General features: G+C 38.0%; 1 protein-coding gene across 8 annotated transcripts in view; it reads right to left on the reverse strand.

The window, feature by feature from the left end:
- Nucleotides 1-597: 597 nt before the first annotated feature.
- Nucleotides 598-15,597, reverse strand: part of LRRC28 (leucine rich repeat containing 28) — an 80,114-nt gene continuing 65,114 nt past the window's right edge. For all 8 annotated transcript variants that reach the window (XM_074880042.1, XM_074880037.1, XM_074880038.1 and 5 more), the window contains 4 exons: nt 15,169-15,271; nt 11,391-11,566; nt 7,984-8,143; nt 598-5,090 (listed from right to left, as the gene is read on the reverse strand). In XM_074880042.1, the coding sequence (XP_074736143.1) occupies nt 5,018-5,090; nt 7,984-8,143; nt 11,391-11,566; nt 15,169-15,271 (512 nt within the window). In that variant the 3' untranslated portion in view covers nt 598-5,017. The remainder of the gene's footprint in view (nt 5,091-7,983; nt 8,144-11,390; nt 11,567-15,168; nt 15,272-15,597) is intronic.

The raw sequence follows: 15,597 nt of genomic DNA on the forward strand, positions 1-15,597 counted from the left end.
ACCTAGGTCTCAATTAAGAATGGATATGCTAGTATTCACCCAATACATATACAGTCATTCAGACAGCATCCAACTCAAAGAACTCAGATACAGAGCAGCAGCTCTGACTGAAGCAAAACGCTGCACAGCAAGGAGTGAAATAACTGGAAAAACAGATGCTTAATTTCTACTTATTTTTGGCAACCTTGTTCCTGTGGTATCTGTTAGATGAGGGGAAAAAAGCTGCTGAATGCTGCTGAGTAAATAATACAGACACATCTATGGACTAGCAGGGTGGCACTTAATACAGCCCTATTGAAAGTTATTTTTCTCTTGGTCAATCCATAGAATGGTCTAAAGTAATGTTTCCATATGGATTTTGTTTCTGTTATGCAAGATCAGGTGAACTACATTGTCTGAGACAAAGGGATTAAGTGAATTGGTGTTTTGGACTTGGTAGTGGTTTAAGAGGTGTCTTCACCCCATCTATGCAGCCTTGGGACAAGAGACCTATTAGTTAATTACTATGAAAATGAACTGAAATGTAAATTGAATGCTACATCCTAAACATACCTTAATAGGCCTAGGAACAAAAAGGTTAACTTTAATGGACTGTAATTCTATCCAAAAATATAGTTTATTAACAAGCACATACAATAAATTGCACCACTAACTTTAAATAAAACATCTAGCAAGCTCACCTTCACACTAAGTGACATTTGGTTAATACAGAGCAAAAAAGCAATACACATATGCTTTCAACAGACATAGAACGAACTCAGTTGCAATCCAAGTTCAAGTTGTAATCCAAAGAAGGGCACATAAAAGCAAAAGCAATGAAGACTTGACATGAATCTTGCCGTTTCTTTCCACCAGACCTTTGGTCTCTTACAAAATAGGTCTGTAATACAAAAAGTAATAAAAATTCTGGATTCAATTTACTCAGCCTCTTCCATCACAAGTTAACTACAACATTCTGCAACAATGTGAGTAGTATTAAGAGGGAGATAAGAGGCAAAGATAGTTACGTCTTGGAATTATGTAAGTTCAGCTGCAGATAGGCTGTCTAGCAGCAGGCATGGACTTCAGTGTCATTGTCCCAGTTTTTACAAGAAATACAAAGACGATAAAACACATTCTTCTCTCTCATCAATTAAAACTTGATCCATCCTCCACTGCCATCAAGGTAAAAGCTCTTCAGTTATCAGTGATACTCTGATGGGGTCGGAGTGGCCTTCAAAAAAAGTCATCCTCTCTAGTGAAAGGTTTGTCACTCTCCAGTCTTCAGCTTGGCTGTGATGTCAGTAAAACCTGACACGCTGTCACCACATGGGTGTTAGAACAGTCTCATCCTCCCTTCATGCCAGAAAAAGGGATTCAGCAGAATTCGATATATAAGAATTGAAGCCAGCTTGGCAATAAACAGCTCTACTCTCCTCAGTGTAAGATCTTAACCTCACCGCAATGAAGTAAATAGAAGGTTTGTAACAAACTTCAATAAGAGCCCAAGAGAAGCATCAGGCCAAAACAGAAAAATACACACTTCTTGATATTAGACCTTGTTCTTCACACAGGAAAGGACATTTGTATTTCTGATCCTCTGGGGGAGTAACAGGAAGGTTCCCAAGAACAGTGCTCCAAATGTAACAGTGTCCACAGTAAAACTGCTCAAGTAGTATTTTTAAACAAAGACAGATTCCTCTGTTTCCATTGTTGCACAACAAAAAGTTATCTCTATAAGCAGTAGGGTCCCATTTTTATTAACATGGTGCCTGTTACCACAACATAAATAAAAATTATGCTTGTGGTCCATCATCACATTAGGAGTTAATCTTTACTCAGAAAAGTTCTATAGCAGTATCAATGGGCTGAAGACTTAATTTTCTCTCACTCCTCTCCTGCACCCTTCTCTTTATAATGCTTAGAAAACCCCCCTCCCGAAACTTCTCCTGCTCCCACCATAAGCAAAGAGTTAAGATCTACTTTTATAACAAAAACCCCTTTAAAAATAGTAATTTTTTTCAACTGCTAGAACCAGATTTTTTGCAGTACAAGGAAAAATTTATCTCAGTGTGAACTAACCTGATGAACAAGAGCAAGCAATCAAACATTACCTAGACATAAACGCATTAAAGACAAGTGCAAGTACTGTGACACCTCGTATTGAAAAACAAGCGATGCACAGTTGCATCAGCAACAAGCTCCCTCTCCCCCTCTGCAACTTGCATAGCTGGCTCTCATGTTAGCTAGTTATGAAATACTCTTACAGTAGAACAACTTTAGAAAAATTTGGACAAGTGAGAATGGAGTTATTTTAATCTAGAACAGTATCGCCCAAAGATACAGATGAATACAAACGCCGTTCATATAAAAAAAGTTTAAAAATCAACGAAACATGAATTTAAGCCGCATTTTCAGTCTATATATTGGCTTTCCTCTTCTTTGTTTTATAAAAATAGGGTATGACATTTTAGCTTCAATTGTGTGTTTAAGTCATCGATTCACTGAACATTCCATTCTTGAAATACCATCTATTAAAATGTTAAGATTCATCCTGCTTATAGAACAAACTAGAATTTCTTCTGAACTGCACTTGTAGACAATAATAAGACTGATATGAACTCAATAAAAAATAATTAGATTATGGGAAGAAGAAAATAAAAAATAATTTAAAAAAAATCAGGCTCCACTCCTACTATCTGATTCCTAATAAAACAAACACCAATGCCTTTTAGCTGATCAAGACATTTAACTCCAAAATATATTTACAGACTGAATTCAGAAATAAACTGTGTTTTAAACTCTGTAAGTTGCTATAAAAGGAGAATAAACTTCCAACAAAACACCTTCAAAGACAGAGGAAGCCACAGTAAAAATAATACTGAAAATTCCTGATCATTGTACCAAAAAGTAATATTTCTAACACTACCATAGTTCTCTTATCATCCATTTAAAGAAGTGGATTCTGTACTACACAGGCACATTCTGATATAGATATAACTGAACATGGGCAATTTACATCTCCACTGTGTAGTACTGAAGGAAAAGAAAAAAAGCTGAAGATTCATTTTGCTGCTTCAGCAGTAAACCCCGCTGGGTGGGAAGGCCTGTTGGGGATACCAACATTGAAACAAATTAGTGAAATGACAGAGTCAGAAATCCAATAGTACAAAGGCTGCTTGGACATGGCTCTTTCCCCTACTGCAAAGCAGATTTAATAAATGGGATTTATTTTAGAAAGTTTCACAATTCTTAAACAGTAGATGATACTTGCATTCCTGAAGGATTAAGTTCTACATTTCTTAATGCTAATTCAACTCTCTAAAACCAACCCAATAAAACCAGCAAAGCTTTTACAAGTAACATGCACAACCTAAAAATTCCACCCTCAAAACTGCCTTTTTGGTACTCTTTTAAGCTCTTAAGATACTCCATTTATTGAAGAGATGCCAGGAAGCCTGCAGCGGGAACAAATGCTTCTTTGGCAAAAGGAAAACATTTTAATGCCTCCTCCCTTCAAAGTATGCACACCTCACCACAACATATGCTAATATACTACCAAATAACTCTCTTTATCTTGCAGTTTTTATAACAAACTGTTTCATTCATATCTATTTCAGCTTGTAACTACCTACTGCACAGAGTAGCACACTGTGCTGAATCAACAAGTATTTATACCTAAGAAATAGAAAGTAAAAAAAAGAACACATATTAAAAAAATGATATATTCAAAAAAAAGTCAAGAGGGGCTAATTTTGTATAAACTGTTTCAGTTTAAAATTAAAATTTTAAGTCATGCAGGCATTTGGGGCCTTTTTTCCATCCTTTGTCCTTTATTGAAAATGAACAAGATCTAACAAAAAAAGGATTCCCACAAATACGATAATGAGGGGAAATTCACACTAAATCTGCCATTAATATACAAAAACAAATGTTACACCCCTTCTGCGAAGATACCTATGTATGCATGTGTACCTGCACATGGAGATACACATATCTCCCCCTGGATTTCCAGCCTTCTCTGAGGCACACACTCCAATGACACACTTTCACAAATCAGCCAAATGCTGAATCTAGAAAAAGATGAAGACCAACCCTTTGCAGATCTACAAATCCGCAACTGTAAAAATATAATAAATATAAACATTTACTATCACATTACTAGTTTTTTTTTAAAGTGAAATTGATACTTAAAGTCATCTTTCTTCCTGAAGAACTCAAAGAAGCAAAAGGGGAAGTGTTTTTAAAAATAAAAAACTCAAGTGATGAAAATAAAGCAAACACACCCTCAAACATGCTGGAGCAAGACCACTTAGTGTAGGCATCAGTACCAGCCTTCTTTACTGAAACAGGATCTTTTAGTCTCCAGACGTATCCTAGTTACTCCAATTAAATCAATGTGGCTTCTAATGATACCAGAAAGAAAAAGATCTGCTTTTAATATGTGGATTTAAATACCACAGTTAACTGTCAAAGCCTCAATATACAACCGGGATAACTATGCTGTGGAAAATATTAAGATGAGAGGGAGAAAATAAAGCTAAATTCTAAGGGAAAGTCACTGGGATCTATCAAAGGTTTCTGTAGGCTTAGACCTATACACCTGAATCCAGAAATAGGGGTGAAGAGGATGGGGGGAGTAAGTGAAAACTCATTTGTCATAACTGAACCTTTCTTTTTTTTCCTGTTAGAGGAATGAAAACTGCCTCAAATGATGCAATGTGTCAACCTGAAGACAGCCACATTTGAAATATATTGGAAATCCTGAAGTCAGAGCTTGTGAATTTGTTTGGTTTGTATGCTGTCTTGGAGGAGAGAGAAGTTAATACTTTTAAAAGCTTGGTATTTACACTTCCGAAAAGTTTCTGCAGTTCATCCAAATTTGATAGGGCAGGATTTAAGTGCCTCTTAGCATTCCCGACTGGGCACTTCTGCTGCTTTGGCACACGCGCACACACACAGTATTCCAGTACCAATGGGATACGACGTCTAATGCAGCTTTAAACTGGCAGCACTCCTGAGTAGTTTTAAATGTTTATCAACTCAGTAGGTCAAAAGTCTGCAGACACTGGGTGGAGCAGCAGTATGCCACAAAACTAACAGTTGTCCTCCTAGGAAAAAAAAAAAAAGGGGGGGGGGGGGAGGAGGGGGAACAGTTGTCAGTAAAGATTGAAGCTCCTGGCCCCATTCCACAGCAGACAATATGCTGGTTTGTAAAATACAGGATTAGTCAATCTCAACACTTCAGAAAAAGAAGGTTCATTTGCTCTATATGAATGCCTGATACTAAGGCAGGGAAACACTGCAGGGGTTCTCAAAAACCTTCCTCGTTTCTTAGTCTTCGGTTTAAAGCAGCAGCATGTGGTTTTTCTTTCTGTGGAGGGTGTGGCTGAGTGTTATAGCCAGTAGGTTTAACAGCTGAAAGGAAAATAGCTGGGTAATTCTTTGCTTCAGCTTTGCTCATGTTTCTTAAATTACTGCTTGTAGGCATGAAATAACTGAAGTCCAGTGTCCTCCTTTGGTTCAGCCCAGTGAACAAACTGGGCCCAGACCTTCAGAAGGGACAACTGACAGGTAGTGCTGTCACACTGTGCCAGGTACTACAGCAGGGGTGGCAACATGAAAGCGTGATACTAGCCTCACTGTGACCCTCCTCCTGCCCCCACCCTGGCAGGGACCTAGATATCTGCTTTAAAAACGTTAAGATCGGTTTTCTACTAACCCAGAAATCACACTTTACCCAGTGCTCATGTCATCTGTGCTTTTTCAGATGCAGAACTCCAGTTCAACACTTAACTATCCTTTCCTATAAGAGGATACCGATTGCAGTACGGAAATCCAGACAGAAGTTACTGGCATGGATGTGGCATGTGCTAATCAGTGCTGTTCAAACATTCAGGATCCCTACCCTGTGTGTTTTCATGGTCACTATAAGCTGTTTAGAACAGAAACCCTGTCCTTCATGTCTTTCTAAACCAGCTATCACACCTCTACAATTCCACATAATCTTACCATGTCAAGTGCACAAGCTACAGAGATAAGGATGTCTGGCTACCCTCTTTAGATCTCATTTTCTGTGGATTTGCATCAAATGTCAGCTACTTAAGATTGTATTCACTGAGGCATTTTGCAGAACACTGTACATTTTTGTCTAAGGTAAGGAATGATAGCGATTTTTTAAACAAGTGAAAACCATGCAGAAATGTGTATTTTCAATTAATACATTTTAGAATGTTAATACAATGGTCTTCCAAAAGAGCCCTGAAGTATGTTTTTGTTGAGTTGCAACTTTAATAATTCCTAAAGGTGTCTACTGATATGTCTATCACCTTGTGACTAAGTTATAACACTTAGCAATTAATTAGAAAGTAGAGCACTCCACTCTAGTCCGAACTCTCTCATTGTTGGGATTATTTTGGAAAATTTAAGGATTTAGTAACCTGCAAATAGTTTTCCATCACTTTCTCAGAAAATTACACTGTTCAATGCATGAAAGATATTCTCTATAGCATGATTATAACATCTTATGCCACTCTGAATATTAAGACTGTAATGTGGAAGCAATTTATTTTATTCAACATGAAACCCATTGAATTTCAACGTACGATTGAAGCGTAACAGAATGGCAAGTTGAAGTATGCAATCTCTACAATCAAATCCTTCTAAGAAAGATGACTTTGCCAAAATAACATTTATGCAGCCTTCTGGCTGCTGTCCAGATTTGGCATACCTAAGTTGTTTTCATTTCATAAAATTGAATTGCTTACAAATCAGATACCTCTTATTCCACAAACTCACAGCAAAATAACCTGTGATACAGGTGTGGAAAATAAGTACTATCAACCGGAATCACCAATTAGTCTCTTCTTTTTTCTTCAAGGTCTTCCTATTCAGAAGCAGTTTCTTATTTTTACGGAAGATAACTACTGCAGGACAAGAACTGAGTGGCATTCTTGTGCATTATATATACCAACAAGTAATTTCAGAAACATTCCTTTTTAAAGCACCTTTCTTTTCTGCTCCCCACCTTTAGGCATATGCTTTCTAACTATCGGAATTCTCTAAAAAAAGAACCTGAACATCACATTGGCTTATTTAACTCCAAGTGACTTTTTGTTAAACCTTCTTTAGTAGGTTTCAAACAGTACCATACTTTTGTCCAAGTAGAATCAGTTGAAATTTCTCTAATGAGCCTTTTCCTTCGCCAAAAGTGGATTCGTTGATATTATGGTTCATGGTAGGCTACAGTATCTACTCACACTAATAGGGGTTAGGGAAAGAATCACTGCAGCGCCATCAGTGCTCACCTTAAAGATATTTTAAATCTTTATCTACATGAGGGCAATATTCCCTGAACCACATAACAGTTTTGAGTCCCTTCTATGACTGTACTGACCAGCAAGTCAGGAAGTCTGTGTAGACTTGTCTACTTGACTTGGGAATCCTGCAGAGTCACAACTGCTACAATAAAAATGGAAATATTTTTAAGATGTATTGCTACAAAATGTATGTTACAGTGCAGAACGCTTCCACAGCATATCTCAAGTTAATTAGTGTGGAAAGAAAAGCAAGAGTATTTTACCACAGAACTTTTTTCCATCTTTAATCCTACAGCACTTTTATTTGGTGATGGCAGTCTCCTGAAGTCAGGGTTGAGACCATCAGGGGAAGTAGTGGTGTTAGGTAGTCCTTCCCAAGGCACAGAAGTGCCATGCACGTGCTACGCTACCACAAACAAGTCAATCCCATCATATCGAAACCCTTCACTATCTTACAGCGGTCTGAAAGAGGCAAGTGTGGTAGCCCTTGTTAAACAGGCTAACAGCAGTATTCTGGTTGTCTTGTAAATAAAAGATTTGTCAGCTTTTACATGCAATTATAGGACAGGGGCTTTAGATCTGAAAGGCTGCTAAGTTTTAAAAAAAATTCCTTAAGAATATGCTTTGTTCCACAAGGTGTTTTTCTTCCCAAATGAAACCCCAGTGTAATTTCCTGTATAATTACCCTTGATGCAATCCTGCCATTGGAGTTTCCCTCAAGGGAAAGAGCTTTGGGTAGACAATGGTAAACATCGGCTGGCTGCAGCGGTGGCAGTGTCCCAAGGGACAGTGCAGCAATTCCAAGAGGCTTTTGGGTAGTGAGATTGGAGTCAGAAAGTTCAAATCTAAAGAAAAGAAACAAAAAAGGCTTGTAACAAAACAATTGCGTGATAAAGTCAAACACAAAAAGCATGATCCATAAACAATTCAGAAAACAAGCTGTCTCATATTAAGAGTTTGTCAAAAGAACAGCAAGGTAACATGAATTACCACAATTAGGGTGAAGCACATGGTGTTTTCCATAAGTAAGTTCAAAAAGTTCAAGTTAAATGTATAGGTTTAGCATCTGGGGGTATAAGATTAACTGAGCCCAAATACCCAGGTGAAAATATTATAGCTCAAGCAAATAATAAAACCCAGCAATATATCATAAAGCACTTTTAGACACAAAGGCGATCTAGACAGGCATTTACCAATTAATAACAATACAAAATTCTGAAAAGGATATTTTACTAAAATAGTTCATCAACCAATCCAGCAGGATAGCTAAGCTCACTAAAAAGCCCAAACTCCACCATCAGCAAAAAGGGATCTGAAATATTTAGAATTACTTGAAATACAATCCAGCCCAGCATAATTCTCAAAGGTCCAACCAAAGAGACCACTCTAAAAAGATCAATACATTCATAATCTCTTAAGTGTGCCCCCACAGTTTACAAGATGCCATCATTTTGACCAAAAAGACTCCAGGGTCATTTCATGGGAAAGAGCAATCATTTTCTCAGGCTTGGCCCAAGCAACATAGTGTTTTATAAATTAAAACCAACATGCTAATCTCCATCTAGAAACTGAGAGACAGCCAAGACAGGTGAATGACTTTAGGTGCTGAGTAATCAAGACAAGATGCACTACCTAATAAATCAGTTTTGCGATATCACACTAGTTTCGGCTTTCAAACACTGTAAGGTTTAACCCAATACACAATGTACCACAACAGCCTCAAATGAGGTGACAAGCATGACAAATAGCACATTTGCGTCAGAAAGAAAAGGTCACATTCTGTAGCCAAGCAAAGATTGAGGAAAAAGTAGTCCAGTTGCTTCTGTCTTACTTACCTAGCAGCCACCAAGTATTTAACAGCACCATTGAAACTGCACATTTCAGCAGTGATAGATCAAATCTGCTGCTTTAATCAGATGTGCCACCTGCTTCCCCAGCACACCATTATCTTCCACCTGTCTGAATTATGCATTACTCCTGCTTCACTGAAATGTGGGTGTCACCAGTGGTAATGCACATAGTCTTTAATAAGGTCACTCAGAATAAGATGCGTGTGTGTGTGTCTATGTATATATTAATATATAAAATATATATATATAAGCCAGCAATGTGTGCTCGCAGCCCAGAAAGCGTGGCCAGCAGGTTGAGGGAGGGGATTCTCCCCCTCTTCTCCGCTCTCGTGAGACCCCCCTGCAGTGCTGGGTCCAGCTCTGGAGGCCCCAACATCAGAAGGACACGGACCTGCTCAAGCAGGGCCAGAGGAGGCCACGAAGATGCTCAGGGGGCTGGAGCACCTCCCCGGTGAGGACAGGCTGAGAGAGTTGGGGGGGTTCAGCTGGAGAAGAGAAGGCTCCGGGGAGACCTTAGAGCAGCCTCCAAGGACTTAAAGAGGCTACAGGAAAGGTGGGGAGGGACTTGTCATCAGGGGGTTTAGTGATAGGAGAAAGGGTAACGGGTTTAAACTCAAAGAGGGTAGATTTAGATTAGATGTAAGGAAGAAATTCTTTACTGTGAGGGTGGTGAAGCACTAACACAGGTTGCCCAGAGAAGCTGTGGCTGCCCCCTCCCTGGAAGGCTTCAAGGCCAGGTTGGACGGGGCTTGGGGCAACCTGGGCTAGTGGAAGGTGTCCCTGCCTCTGGCAGGGGGGCTGGAACGAGACTTTCTAAAGAAAATCTCGTTCCAGCTAAACTAGACTAAACTAATCTTTAAGGTCCCTTCCCACCCAAACCATTCTATGATGATAAAAAGACTACGTAGTACAGTGTAGCAAACAAGTAGGCAAGATAGCTAAAAAAAGTTTCACCATCTTTTTCAGGTTCTGCACCTTGGCTGCAACTAGATATAATCCTCACAGCCTTGTATAAACTGTCTACAAATAATTTCTTAAACTGATTTTGCAATGCTATCTTGCTATTCCCAAACCAAACTTCACCAGCATCTTCAGGAACCACAGTCACACAGTTGTATTCCAGAAACTGTCTGGAAGTCACAACTGGGTGTGAAAAGTAGTGACTGATGATTTAAAAGATCTTGTACCTGATGTTCTCAAAGTCCTTTTCAAAGACTAGAATTTTGCAAACCAAAATGAAACAGCATTCATCATTGTGTAATTTTGGTGCAGCTGATAATCTGATACTAAACAAGTGAAGACCTCCCCTCTCCCCACCATATGCAGAAATATAAAAAAAAATACACAACTGCAAACTGGTCAATTAATATGTTCTCTATGTCAGTAAATACATTCTCCACAAAGCAGCGCTGTTTCTTATGAACACAGGTTATCCCACCTCCCAACACAAAGCTTCTTCCTTACAGCATGTTTGCTGCAGACCTCCTTGTACGCTTTTCCTGGCAAAGCAATAGTTCAGCAGTTATGATTTATTCCAGTGGCCACGGTACAAGTGACCCCTTATCATAAACTCTCTAATCTTTCCATTGTAACTCTCCACCCTTGTGCTTTCTACTTTCATCTCTAAAGCTGACAGATTCCCAGGACACCACGAATAGGGGGGAGTCAACATATCTAAATCTGACAAAATCTGAATCTGCAGGTTATCATCAGATATTGCTAACTCATGTGACTGCATGATGCATAACCAGATGAGCCAAGGGCCACTTTACAGCAAAGAGTCTGAATTGGGGCAGAACTAAACCAGCTCAGCTGTCACGCTGTACTGAAATGGCCAAGGGCTGCTAGCATTTCTTTTGCCTTATGTATAACAAGTCTGCCAGTTTAGGAGTGTGCTGCCTGGCAAGAAGCTGCATTGTTGGCTGATGCATCTAATCTTGCCTCAGGAACTGTATTTCTCATCTCCTATTTCCATTAAAGAGTTTCTCCTGCAAAAAGCATCCTTCTTTATATAGTCCTCAAGAAAGAAACTATTTGTAAACACCACTCAACCTTAGAAATAGTCTTTGGATCTCTGTTTTTTGATATCGGATGGTTTTGTTCTAATACAGCATTTTAAACATAATTTGATTAAATAAGTCTTAAAATATTAATCCTTGCCCAGCTCTTTGAAATGTTCCCATCACTGCCAGAAAAACACTTCCACTCTTTCTGTAATCCAAAGAACGCAGAAATTTCATACCTTTTAAAAACCTGTAGTAGGTGTTATAAAGGGTCCTCATGGCCAGTTCTTGCAAAGGCAGCACACGATCTGTTTCTGTCCCTATAGATTTCACCTCTGCTGGCAGGAACACAGTTAACTGGCCCGATGAAAAAGAAAGCAGTTTGACCTCTGAAACTTGAATCGGAGAACCACAACTAGAAGGACATAAGACATTTAAAAAGTGGTTAGAAAAAAGTAATAATAGTAACCTTATGCAAACCCCAGATGACCAACCCAAAGTATGCCCGATACTGCTCTTCAGTGCAGCACCATTCAAGGATTCCTTGCAGAGTGCAGTACATGTTGGGGTTGGATTAGGTGACCTTTAAAGGTCCTTTCCAACCCAAACTATTCTATGAATCTGTGTTGACACATATTTTCTATAGATTCTCACCTAGTCATGAGACATTGGGAGGTCTTTACTTATAAAATAATATTCAACAGCTGGAAAAATGAGAACACAATCCTAAGGAGGTTAACCAAGTGTACTACATGTCCCTTACTTTGCCAAAGTGTTAATCTCTTCTAGCCTCTGAATGCCATTATTACTAAATATTTTACATACCTAATAGTTGGCTTCCTCTGTCTTGGATGAACCAGTTGAGAATGGTAATGGATTTCTCAACTGTAATATGCAAGGTAAACAACCACCACCGAAAAATATCATTTAAGTGTCACTGGGTGATTCTGTACTATACCTTTCCCCATCCACAGAGTCCCCTTGGATGGTGCAGGGTGGGGAAAGGGAAAAATAAAAACAACAGCCTAAGCTGTAGTGGGAAGATACCCTAGTGAGCCTACTAGTCTTGGCCTTCCCAAATCACAATAAGGAAGGTTATTTGGATCCAATGAGAGAAACTTAGCTTGTAGTAAAAATAATAACTCTTTACATGAACCCTATTGCAATCTATCATACCGGAAACACACAGAGGAATATTCTACTAAGAGATTGGGGAAGTCAACAGGGTAATTGGAATTATGACAACTTAAATTTGAAGCCAAGAGCCACTTGTTAGGGCCAGTCCTAACAAATGGAACAGAAACACAAATTTGTCAGCCTTCCCAGATATTGGACCTAAAACTGAGGTAACTACACTCGACCTTATCAGATGTAAAAGAAATCTCATAGTACTTCTCTGATAACAAACAATCTCATCTTTTCTGATTAAAGGAAAAACAGCCCAGAGAAACAAGCAAAAAAGAGCAGCATCAAACAGCAAGTCAATAAGCTTCTTGTTAAATATTTAATACTTTCCTACAAACCATTAACGGGGTTAAAATATAATTGGGAATTCAGAGGTCCAGTATTCCAACAATCCATTCCTCAGCAATCCATGCCCAATGAGTTAGCTATCACAACAAATAAATCTATAATGTTGTATTTTCAAACTGATTAACCCCTTACCAACCTAGCCAGAAGACACACCCATAAACTCACTACAGTTTCTGCAGTGCAGAGCTGGGCCATTTGGTCTACTTTATACAAAGGGTGAGCCTATCAATGCCAGACCACAACACTGAAAAACAAAGTAGACAAGCAAAACAGAGCATCAAGAGGAATAATCTAAGAGATAGACACCCTTAAATCAGGATGGATTAGGGAATGAATCTCAGCCTACAAGTAATACGGGGCGCAAGAACAAAAAATTAAAAAAAAAAAAACACAAAATCCACTGAGGTTAAAAAGTGGAACAGAGGGATGGTCTAACTATCTGGAAAAAATGGAGTTGCAGAAGAACTCTGGCAAATAAATAACTGGGGGAAAAAAAGCTGTGACCACCTATTGGCTGCCTTAAGCAAGACTGACAGATACCTAGCTGCAGACTATGAAATCCAATCTGCAAAAAATAAGATCAAAATTTATTTTGAGTGCTGAGATCATCACCTCTTACATAAAAGACTTTTTCAGTCAGTCTGACTGCAGGATTCCCAGACAGAGATTCATTACTTACACAATGCAATTTATATTCTATTTTCAGAAATCTAGCTTTATGTTAGTAATAGCAGCGCATCAGATTTTATTCTCCAGTGGATGACCAGACAGAGTACTAAAGCCTGGATCTTCAACTCTTGCCTGACCCATGAAAGCCTTGCATTCGTTACTAATGCTTTCTTGGAAAGAACAGAGAAATTCTTCACATGACCATTATTACATGATTTTAACATCACTCAGCACTTTATCAAATAAAACCTTTGGTTTCTTAATAATATATGTAAGTGCTCTTCCCATGTTGAAACATTTCCTTAAAAATAATCTATGCTGTTTCGAGATGGTTTCACAACTACGACAAATATCTGTTTGGTACACAAGTACAAATATTTTTTTTATTAAAAATAATTTTTAAATTCTTTATTATTAAGGAAAAAAATTATCTTTTTTTTATTCCACAGAAGCATTACAAGAATTTCAGTACAATAGTTTCAACTTCTTTGGTCTCTTTTATACTAGATTTATATTAATCTCCATCAGAGATACTAGCAGTTAGTGTCACCAGTAGTGTGCATGTAACAGCAAAAAGAACTGGTAATATCTTCACAAAAGGTCAGTGCAAAGATAAACTGATTTTGACTGAGTCTAAAATAAGGACTTAAAACATTAGAAAATATAAAGACACAGTTGTTTAAAATCACCTGAAATAGACAGGACAGTTGGACCACACTTGCTGGAACATTTCCTGCACTATCACTAGTGTTTTGGGTCACAATCAATACAGTTTATTACCTTTAGGGTCAATTTAATGTCTGTCTTAGAATTTACAATCAGTTCTGAAAGAACAAAGGCTAAAAATTATTTCTCCTGAAAAAAAAATTAGTAGAAGCTTGAGACTGCACACAGTTCAGCAGAATTATAATCCAACTGCAAGTATTTAAATATCACACAACCAGCTGACATGGGAATATTAGAAAAACCTTAAAATGCCAAGACTCAGCATCTCACATACTGCTGTAGAGTGCAGGCTGTAAAGAGGAAATTTATATTTAATGCAAGATTTGCTGAGAGTGAGCATACCAGAAATTTATAATTAGATGGTAATGGGGACAATCCTCTTCTGATCAGTTTTACACCAGTAAGGCTCCATTCATCAGTGGTGCTGATCCTAATTTATGCTAGTGTCAGTGCAGAAAGAATTAAGCTAGTGTCCTAGACAGACCACTTTTTTCTCACATCCTAGCCACAAACATGAGACAGCCTAGGATATTTTTAAAATCCACATGTAAAAATATACCTGTCAATCCATAATTCCTAAAAAAAGTTACTTATTTTAGTTAGTAGGTACTGAGACCTACAAGAAGCTGATACATGTAAAATGAGTGAACGATCTGCACGTGACATTCCAAGATATGGCCCGTAACATACAGAAATGCGAGAACTTATGAACTACACAGATGCTGCCACACATTAAAAAATATCTTCTTCATTCTTTAATTCTGGAAATTCTGTGAAGCCTACATTTTTGCACAACCTTTAAATGCAGCTAGGATTCAGCTTCGGGCCTTACATTATCGTTATAAATTCCTTCAGAATAACTGCACTGTCTGTTATGGCTTAATACTAAAATATTGAAAGTCAGTAATTATCACAGAAGACTTATTACAAAAATAAAACAGAACTGGGAGCTGCAGTAACCCCTTCAAATTAACATCAGTTCTGAGTCCATCACACAAAAAAATAATCAGTTGTATCATACAGGAAGATATTTATGAGAATTTTTACAGGGAACGGGTGTGTAAGACATCTGAATTAATTCATACCTACCCACTGCAACCAATGACTTTATTATACAGATAAGATGGGAGGCCTTTCAGATGAATATTGTTATCCACATAAACATACTGTAGCTCCCGAGAACGACCTAAATCTGGGTTTAGAAAATAAGAAAAGTCAGGGGGAGAAGGGATGACATACTGACAATTATAAGAAAAAGCAATTCTCTTCAATTATAAATAAGCTAATCAGACTCAATGTAAGCAAACAAATTTGTACTTCTCAACTGTAAAATTTCAGCCAATGGTTTTATTATGGATGAACTGAAAAGCTGTTTAGAAAACAGCATTTAAAATTACTAAACCAAAACAACCCCTCCTTTCAGTAACCCTGAAAATCCCATTATAAATAATTAAATTTTAACATTGACAAACTCCAAAGTCAGTTTAAAGAAGCAAAGGGACAACTGATTTCAAGTTT

Source organism: Strix uralensis, chromosome 11, assembly GCF_047716275.1.
Source record: "Strix uralensis isolate ZFMK-TIS-50842 chromosome 11, bStrUra1, whole genome shotgun sequence".
Lineage (NCBI taxonomy): Eukaryota > Metazoa > Chordata > Aves > Strigiformes > Strigidae > Strix > Strix uralensis.